This window comes from Aureococcus anophagefferens, assembly GCF_000186865.1.
Source record: "Aureococcus anophagefferens unplaced genomic scaffold AURANscaffold_12, whole genome shotgun sequence".
NCBI classification, from domain to species: domain Eukaryota; class Pelagophyceae; order Pelagomonadales; family Pelagomonadaceae; genus Aureococcus; species Aureococcus anophagefferens.
In genome coordinates this window covers 217,279-227,206 of record NW_008705572.1, presented here as the reverse complement: position 1 = coordinate 227,206, position 9,928 = coordinate 217,279, and the positions used below count along the sequence as shown (strand labels likewise).

The 9,928-nt window shown below is 72.3% G+C and overlaps 1 protein-coding gene across 1 annotated transcript; it reads right to left on the bottom strand.

Moving 5' to 3' along the window:
* Positions 1 to 453: 453 nt before the first annotated feature.
* On the bottom strand, positions 454 to 1,557 carry AURANDRAFT_64850 (hypothetical protein; the record flags this gene model as incomplete). Its single annotated transcript, XM_009039599.1, has 1 exon — positions 454 to 1,557. The coding sequence occupies one exon, from the start codon at positions 1,555 to 1,557 to the stop codon at positions 454 to 456; it is 1,104 nt and encodes a 367-aa protein (XP_009037847.1).
* Between the last annotated feature and the right edge of the window lie 8,371 nt (positions 1,558 to 9,928).

The window sequence follows — 9,928 nt, the reverse complement described above, 5'->3', positions numbered from 1 at the left end:
ACGTGCCCAGGGCGCCGGCGCCGCGGCGGCGCACAGCCCTGAACTCGTCGCCCGTCGACAACCAGGGCCCGCCCCTCGTGGCGCAGCGGGCCCTCGCGGCGACGGTGGCCGCGACGGCGTCGGTGACGATCTGGAGCGAGGTCAGCGTCGCGCTGTCGGGCTGCGGCCCTTTGGCGCTCCCGGACGCCGCGGAGCGCGCGGCCTACGTCGCCGTGATCCTCGCGTCGGGCGCGGGCGTCTTCTCGCGCATCGTCCTCGGCCAGGCCGCGGCGGATGTACTCTTCGCCGAGGCGGCGCCGTCGCTGCGCAACGCGGAGCGGCTTTCTTTGCTCACGTGGCCGCTGGCCTACGCGACGCTCGCGGCGCAGTACCTCCACGGCCAGCAGATCTCGCCGACGTCCCTGTCGGGCGTCGACGAGCTCTTCTGCGCGGCCCTGCGATGATAAAACTTTACTAGAGCTCCCTACGAGACGCCGCGTCCTTGAGGAACGCGTCCTCGAAGGAGCCGGTCCGGAGGCCGAGGCGCGTCGCGAGCAAGTTCCGCGTCTGGACGGCGATGTCGGGCAGAGACCCGACGGTGGCGAAGAAGGCCGGCGCCGAGGGTCGCAGCGCGGCGACGACGGACCGCGGGCCGCGCAAAGCCACGGCGGCGTTGAAGCCCGGAAGGTTCTCGATCTGGTGCCACCACCAGCTCGGCACGTAGAGCAGATCCCCGACGTCCAGCGTGACGACCAACCGGTCCACGTCGGCCAGGGGCGTCGCCGACGGCGGCGCGTCCGCGCCGTAGCCGAGGCCCGAGAACAGAGCGGGCACGCCGGGTCGCTCGTCGAAGCACGGCAGGAGCCGCGCGCTCTCCGTCGGATCGACCAACGTCCACGTCTTGCGGCCGCCGAGCTGGGCGTACCAGTTGGCGCTCAGGTCGCTGTGGAGGCTCGAGCCGCGGCTCGGGGCCGCGTCCGCGCGGCCGTCCCATTCGCCCATGAAGACGCCCCGGAGCGAGAACTTGCCCTCGCGCAGCGAGGCGAGGAAGGGTTCGTCCAGGCCCGCGGCGTCGGCCAGCGCGGGGAAGTCGCGCAGGAGCCGGTTGTTCTGCCGCACGTAGAAGCCGCGCCGGAGGCCCTCGGCGAGCGGCAGGTCCAGCGCGCAGCCGTAGCCGTCGAACGACCCCGCGCGCAGCCGCTCCGAAACGTTCGCCGCGCACTGGAAGCTGTAGGTCGTCGCGTTCGCGCCGGGCATGGCCGCGAGCGACGCCGCGGTCCAGGCCGGCCCCCGGAGCGCGCCGCGGACGACGAACGGCGCGCGCTTGTCGAAAAGGTCCAGCGTCGCCTCCGCGACGGGCCGCGCGGCGCGGCGCGGCCGCGGGACGGCGTTCAGGCGCGCGGCCTCGGCGAGGCACCAGTCGCAGGCGACGCCCAGGAGGTGGCTCCAGCACAGGGCGTGCACGAAGCGCAGCTCGCGCCAGTTTTGGAGGTTTTTTGTTAATGTGTCGGCGGGGCCCATGGACACGGCGACATAGATCGTCGCGACCGTTGCGGCGACGAGTAGCGGTCGTCGCATGACTCGTTTAGGCTGGATGACTCGTTTAGGCTGGATTATCGAGGGCTTTTGGGCTCTAAAGGGCGGCCCATATGCCCAAGCGTAGCGGCAAACGCCCTTGTTTGCCATGTTTGCCCCCTGGTTGAAGAAGGCGTGCCCTGACGACCCTGAAGCATGGAGGCAGTTCTTCGCTGTTGAGCATGAGACAGTTCTTCTCCATCCTGTGCGTCGCGGCCTCCGCCGGCGCCATCGCGCTCCCGGGCGGCCTGCGCCCGCGCTTAGCCGCCCGCGCGGAAGCCGCCGGCCGCGCCCGCGCGCGAGTCAGCAAACGACTCCCGTGGCGTCGCAAGGTCGAGACGCCGGACGACTGCGAGGTGAACTGCGATGACGAGAAGGAGTTCGGCAGCTTCGCCGTGACCGCCGAGGCGCCGATGCCCGCGCCGGCCGCGGAGGAGCCCCTGCCCAAGTGGCGCACGGACTACCTCGGCAGCCTCGACCGCCTCGGCAAGTACAGCGACGACGGCTTCACGTTGTCGACGCCGCTGCGCTACAGCTCGGGCGACTGGTGGCGCCACGTGCTGTCGATGCGGCGGTCGCTGATCCTCAAGCGCGTGCGGGGCCACGTGAGCTTCAACATCCTGTGGAGCTGCGCCGTCGCCGGCGCCTACACGCTCTACCCGAGGGCGCTCCCGCTCGCGTCCCTGAAGACGCCCTTCGACCTCTCCGGCGGCATCCTCGGCATCCTCCTCGCGTTCCGCACGTCCCAGGCCTGCACGCGGTTCTGGCACGGCCGCGAGATCTGGGCCACGGTCATCCACAAGATCCGGAGCTTCGGCCGGGCGCTCATCTACCTCGACGACCCGTCGGACGAGACGCTCGACGCCTACTTCCGCTGGCTCGAGGCGTACCCGGAGTGCCTCAAGCAGCACCTGCGGGGCGAGCGCGACATCGCCGCGCTGACCATGCTCAACAACCGCGAGCGCGAGTTTCTCGACGCGACGGACAACCTGCCCGTGGGCTGCACGCTGGCGATGTCGGCGCTGCTGAACCGCGTCAAGGCCGATTCGAACGAGCAATCAGCGAAGCACCTGCTCTGGTGGCAGCTCGAGGGCGAGCTGCTGCACAAGCTCATGGGCTGCGTGGGCGAGGCCGAGGCCATCGCGGGCACGCCCGTGCCTTTGTCGTACTCGCGGCACACGTCGCGGCTCGCGTCCCTGTGGACGTTCTCCATGCCCCTCGTGCTCGTGACGTGCCTGCCGATCTACGCCGTGCCCGTGGTGACGGGCCTCGTGAGCTGGACGTTGCTCGCGACGGAGGAGATCTCGCACCTCATCGAGGAGCCCTTCGGGCTCCACGACGACCGGCCGAACATGCTCCCGCTGAACCGCTACTGCGCGGTCATCGCCGCGGACCTCGCGAGCATCCGCGCGAGCTTCGACACGCTGCGGGACTACCAGCGGGTATCCGACGACAAGGACGAGATGTACGAGCCGCTCTACACGTCGTCGCCGGGCGTCGGCGGCGACAAGGACGCGCCCGAGGTCGCGCGGCCCGTCTACGACCCGCCCCTCTACCCGGGCTTCACGCCGCGAGAGGACTTCGACCCCTTCAAGGCGGCGAAGGAGGTGCAGGCCGACCCGCCCCTCTACCCGGGCTTCGCGCCCCGAGAGGGCTTCGGCCCCTTCCAGGGGGCGGAGCCCGCGCCCGAGCCCGACGCGACTTCGGCGCCGGCGGCGGTGGACCCCGTCGCGACTTCGGCGCCGGAGGCGGCGGCGGCGCCGCCGAAGGAGGGAGAGCACCTCAACGGCAAGCCCTCGGACAAGCCGACGGAGGACGGCGGCGTCGACTTCTCCCTGCCGCTCTTCGAGGAGCTGCAGGAAGAGGACCGGCCCTACGTGGCGAAGATGCTCGACCTCGACGCGTCGGCCATCGAGTCGCTGCCCGCGGACGAGCGCGAGCAGGTCGAGGGGCTGCGGAAAATGTACGAGATGCAGGCCTGGAAGAAGAAGGCGGACGGCATTGCGACGCCCTCTGCGCCGACCTGGACCGCGTCGAGGCCATTCGCATAAGAAACATCCATGCCTACTTCGTTACGCGCGCCAGGAAGTCGGCGATCGTCGCCTGGAGCGCGGCGGACGCGTCCCGGTTGCCCGGCAACGGCCGGTGGCCCTCGGCGTGGGAGCACCGCTCCGGCGCCGCGAAGAGCTTGGCCTGTTCCTCGGGCCCGTTGGCCACGACGGCGTCCTTCTCCGCGGACCCGACGAGCGCGCGCGTCTCGAGCGGCGGGTCGAAGGTGCCGGCGGGGAACTGCGCCGTCCACCCGGGCCGCGCGCCGCAGAGGAGCACGACGCCCTTGTAGGGCTTCCCCGCGCGCTCCGCCTTGGCCGCGAGCATCGTGCCGAAGTTAGAGCCCTGCGAGAAGCAGAGCAGCGCGTCGGGCGCCCTGCCGTCGCACTGCTCGAGGATCGCCGCCTCGCAGCCCGCGAGGCCCGCCTCGAGGCCCTCGTAGGTCCGCCAGCCCCGGTCGTCGACGGTGGCCTCGGCGAACTCGCGCAGCCGCTGCTTCGCGCCGAAGAACTGCCGCATCATCGCCGCCTGCGGGTTCTCCGGGTCGATGTCCTTGGGCCCGTCGACGAAGCGCACGTCGGCGATCTCGGTGAGCTTGGGCAGGAAGGGGCTCAGCTGCATCTTGAAGATGGCGCCGTTGGCCGCCGTGCCGTGGAGCGCGGCGACGACCGGCTTTCGCTTTTTCGGCGCCGGCGCGGCCTCGAGCATCTTCTCGCTGAGCCAGCCCGCGCTCCCGCAGGCCTCGGCGACGACGCGGCAGCGCGCGGCCTTCTTGCTCGACGTCGCGCGCTCCTCGACGGTCACGCGCGCGCCCGTGGCCAGCGTCGTCACGAGCGTGCTGTCGAGCTCGATGCCCTCGCGCACGATGGCGCCGGCCTTGGCCTTGACGACGAAGCTCGTCATGGTGGCGCAGCGCGCAAAGAGAACGACGGCAAGGAGCGCGCGGCGACCGATGGTATTGCTCGGTGAGCGGCGCTTTCCGGACGTCGCGCGAGGTGTGGTGCGAGGCCTCTGTGTGGCAGAAAAAGTTCAAGTTGGAGGTAAACACCCCCAAAGCTTGAAGTGAGTGAAGAACGCAGTTGTGCAGCCCGTTCGACGGGGCAGCGTGACCCGCGCCAGACGCAGGCGCCCGTGATGATGGGTCGTCCGCTCCGCGCCGCCCTGGCGGCCTGGTGCGTCGCCGGTGCGGCGCCGGAGCGCGTCGCATACGCGCCGAACGCCTCGGCGCTGGCCGCGGCGCTCCAGGGCAACGGCACGGTGCGCGTCGTGCTCACGGGCGACGTCGGCTGCTTCGAGGAGACGCTCGTCGTGCGCGACGGGCAGAACGTGACGATCGACGGCGGCGGCCGCCTCCTCGGCGGCGCCGGCGCGTGCTGCGGCAACGCGACCGCGGACGCGTCGTGCGCCGACGACGACGACTGCCTCGGGGCCGAGCCCGGCTTCTTCCCCTGGCATAAGTGCGCCGGCAACAGCGAATGGTGCGGCGACGGCGACTACGGCGACTCCATGGACGCGTGCTGCCCGGCGACGTGCGGCGCCTGCGGCGCCTCGGACGGCTGCGACGACCCGCTCCGCCTCTTCTCCGTCGTCGGCGGCGCTCTGGCGCTGAAAAACCTCAACGTGACGGGCAAGCAGACGACGCCCGTGGTCGTCTCCGGGCGGGGCGCCGCGCTCCTGGACAACGTCGACGCGAGCGGGAACCCGACGGCGGGCGAAGGCGGCGTCGCGCGCGCGTCGGGCGCGTCGCGCGTCGAGCTCCGCGGCGGGCGCTTCGCGAACAACGAAGCGTCCATGGGCGGCGTGCTCGCGCTCTACGACGCCGCGACGGCACGCTTCGACGGCGCGACGCTCGACGGCAACGAGGCCGCGTTCAAGGGCGGCGTCGCCTACGTCGACGGCGGCGCCCTGACGTGGTCCGGCTCCAACGCGTCGCGCAACGCCGAGCGAACGGGCGACAGCGGCGGGGCGATCTACATCGTCGCCGGATCCGTCGAGGTGACGGGGCATTCCGTGCTCGACGGCATGGACGCCGCGATCCGGATGGCCGGCGGCGCGTTGTCCTTCACCGCCGACGCCTCCGGCGCGGCGCCCGTCGTGACGCGCTGCGGCCCCGAGGCGCCGATCCGCTGCAACCACGACAGCGCGGTCGCCATCGACGCGGGCGCCTTCGTGAACAACCGCGTGACGGACTACGGCGGCGTCGCGTTCGTCGAGGACTGCGACTTCGCCGTCCGCGGCGGCACGTTCCGGGGCAACTACGCGGCCGACTCGAGCGGCGTGCTTCATAGCATGCTCTGGTCGACGGTGACCATCGCCGGGGGCGTCTTCGCGGACAACCGCGCGGCCGTCCTCGGGGGGGTGCTGACGACGCGGCGCGGCGGCGCGGTGACGATCACGGGCGGGACCTTCGAGAACAACTCGGCGGCGTCCGGCGGCGTCGCCATGATCTACGAGGGCACGCTCGACGTCAGCGGCGGCATCTTCCGCGGCAACTCGGCGACGTTCGGCGGCGCGATCAACGTGCAGGACGCCGTCGCCGTCACGGGCGGCGTTTTCGAGCGCAACTACGGCCACTTCGGCGGCGTCTTCTTCACGGCGGACTACATCGAGTTCTACGAGTCCGAGTCGATCTACGCGTCCCTCGAGTGGGCCGGCGGCGCCTTCCGGAACAACTCGGGCTTCTTCGGGGGGGTCTTGTACGCGGCGGCGACGGCCCAGACGGCGTACGCATTACAGGACGGCGACGGCAACGCGGCGACGATCGGCGGCGTCGCCTACTGCGCGACGGACTGCGTGTTGCGGGGCCCCGCGACGCTCTCGCGGTCCGTCGCGGCGGACGGCGGCGCGGTCGCGCTCGGCGGCGGCGTCGCGGCGACGGTGGCCAACGTGACCTTCGACGCCAACGCCGCGGCGCGCGGCGGCGACGTCTTCCTCCGGGCCGACGCCGTCGCGACGCTCGACGGCGTCGCGAGCTCCGGCGCGCGCGCGCGCGTCTCCGCGGGATTCGCGTGGGTCGGCGGCCGGTCGGTATTGCGGCTCGCGAACTCGACCGTCGCCGACGCCAAGGCCCAGCTCCGCGGGGGCTGCCTCGCCCTCGACGTGTCCGCGGAAATCGACGTGAGCGACTCGACGCTGTCGGGCTGCCTCGCGCTCGAGGGGGGCGCGGTCTACGCCGTCGGCGCGGGCGCGCTCGCCGTCGCGCGCGTCACCTTCGCGGGCGTCGTCGGCTCCATCGGCGCCGTCGTCTACGCGTCGACGCTCGAGGGATCGGCGAGCTTGGTGGACGTCGTCGTCACCGGTGCCAGGGCCATCGGCGGGGTGATGCTGTTCGACGCATCACGGACACGGGCATCACGGACACGGGCATCACGGACACGGGCTGGCGCTGCCCGAGCTGCCAGGCCGAGGTCGACGCCATGCGCCTCGACGCCATCGACCCCGCGCGCGCGCCGCGTTCTCGCGGCTGCTCGGCGAGCTCACACCCGACGCCCCTCGCGCCAACGCGGTCATCAGGACGCCCCGGAACGCTTAAACGACTCCCTGGGCCCATAGGCCCGCGTGGGCGGCGCTCGGGGGGCGTCGGGCCTCCGTTCCTACTTCAAGCTCATGGTGCTTGAACGGTGTTGCCCCCCGGTCTACAGTCCGAAGGTTAAAGCGCGCGCTAGCCGAGGAGCGCGTCGGGCACGTCGAGGCCCGCGCGCTTCGCCCGCTCGAACGCGGCGCGCGCGGCGGGCGCGACGTCCGACGGCGCGAGCGCCGCGTAGAGGTGGATGGCCGCGTGGGCGGACGCGGTCTCCCCGTCGAGGTCCGCGAGCGCCGCGTCCAGCGCGCGGCGGATCGCGTCCGCGAGGCCCGCGACGGGCGCCGCGAGGAGCTCCGCGCGCGTCGGCGCGAAGTTCGCGAGCGCGACGACGGCCGTGAGCCGCTCCGTGTCCGACCGCTCCGCCGAGCTCAGCACGCGCCTGCGCGAGGGGGGTCTCGCGGGTCCGCGTTTTTTTCGGAGCGCGCCGGCGGAGCCCCCCGGCGCGCGGACGCCGGGCACGCGCGCGAGGCAGTCGAGGGCGCGCCGGCGGATGGCCGCGTCGCCGTGGGCCTTGGACCCGTGGAGGCTGCGCTCCGCGTCGCGGAGGCTGCAGAGCTCGACGACGCGGAGCGCCGAGTCGAGGCCGGACGAGCCGCCGTCGACCAGGACGCCGCTCAGCGACTCGACGGTGTCCGGCGCGCCCAGGGCCGCGACGGCGGCGTCGAGGAGGGCGTCGCCCTCGCAGTGCGTCGCGAAGACGTCGCCGCGGCCCTCGGCGTCGACGAGGAACCGGACCGCGAAGCCTGCAGAAGCGTGGGATTTGGCTCATGTTTCGACGAGCGATCATCGCTCGACGCGCGCTCGACGCACTTATCGCGCGCGGAATAATTCAAGTTGAAGCGACCTCGAATCGCGGCCCCGGGCGGAGCAGAGCTCGAAGACGCGCGCGAGGAGGGGCGCGTCCAGGGAATTGCACAGCACGAAGAGCGTCTTGCCGCTGAGGCTCGCCACCGTGTCCGCCCAGGCGTCGCCGAGGTTCGACGCCGCCGTCGGCGGCCCGGGCGCGCCGCCGTCGGCGGCCGCGCGGTAGCGGCTCGACGCGAGCCGCGTCACCGCGACGTGGAGCAACCGCGCGGCCTCCGTGAGCAGGCCCGGGTCCGCGGCCTCGGCGTAGCTCGCCGCGACGATTTCCCTGATGCTCTCGTTGCTCAGCACGCAGGCCTCGTGCGCGGCGACGTTCGCCAAAGTCCCCACGGCGAGCTCGCGGAACCGCGGCGGCGTCCGCGCGCTCGACAGCAGCTCCACGAAGGCGCCGAGGTGGCGCGCCAGCAGCGCGCAATGCTCCGCCTCGGCGCTCAGGTCCCAGATGAACGTACCTTTACAACAAAATTTACACACAGTCAACAATCCTCATCTGGGCGTGTTGCAGCGCCCGAAACTCCGACGCGGGCAGCGCGCCCGCACGCTCGCGCACCTCCAGGTCCCCGCTGTCGCTGCCCGCGGACAGGAACTGCAGGAGCAGGCGCAGCACGGCCACGGGCTCGAGCAGCGACCCGGACTCGTCGTCCTCGTCCTCGTGGGCGTGGTCGTGGCCGTGGTCCGCGTAGGAAGCCATCGTTCGCGCGCGTGTGTGTCGATACGACTGGCGTCGGGAGCTGAGCCCAGCCTGTGACGGCTGTGGCAGAGGATTCTTCTGGTTGATCGATCGGCGAGTTTTGGGGGCGGCGGGCGCTGTGGGTGGGCGTGGGCGACTTGCTCGGAGTTGACGCCTGAGTTGTCACACTCTCGAGAGCTGTGCTTCTTTACCGTGAGGAGGGCCCGCGCCGGGTTGACGTAGGCGTAGGCGCCCGAGTGCTTGACGAAGGCGGCGTCCGCGCGCATGCCGGAATCGATGGCGACGCCGCTGATCGCCAGCGCGCGCCGCTTGGACTTGAGCGCGATGAAGTCGAACTGCGGGAACGATTCCGCGTCCATGAACGTGTAGACGAGATGGCCATTGGCGTAGCCCGACGGCGGCGGCCCGGGCCGACTACGGCGGCGACGACGATGTGTCCGACGGCGAGCCTGAGTCCGACGGCGGCGGGGCGTTTTCGCGGCACCCGGACCGCGAGGCCATCGTCGAGTGGCTGCTGACCGAGCGCCGCGACGGCCTGCTGGACCACCTCAACACGCTCTTCCCCGTCGGCCGCGAGATGATCGCGCCGCTGTGCGAGTGCGGCGCCATCGCGGCGCTCCTCGACTCGAGTCGCCGGCTGCGGCGTCGCTGGACCGGACCCGGCCTCCGGCGCGGACGCGGAGACCGCCTGCGCGCGAGCCACGCTCCGAAACCTCGCCTGGCGGAGCGCGTCGCGCCGCGGAACGAGCACGGAATTAGCTGCCCCGGCGAGAATCTGGCCGGGGCTTTTTTGGCGGGGTCCCTGGAGAGCGACAGCCTTCGCCAAGCCGCCCTCGCTGCTCATCGGTACTGCGCCCGCGTCTGTTGACTACGCGCCCTCGCCGCCCCGCGGTGGCGCCGCGCCGTCGCCCCCGCCTCCCGACGACCTGCGGACGCGATGACGACGAAATCTGGCGGCTGCGCGGCGCTCCGCTCCCCGTGCGCGTCGCCGACTCCAACTCGAGACGCGACGCGACGCCAACCCGGCGCGGCGGTACGCGCGCACGGCCCGGCGGACGCCGCGGCCGCGCCGCAGACCCGCCGCGCCGCGGGGGGCACCACGGGACCGGCCGCCTGGGCGCGCGCGGCCGCCGACGGGCGACCGCGTCGGCCGCCGCTTTCGTCGTTTCCGCGCCGCGGGCGGCGGG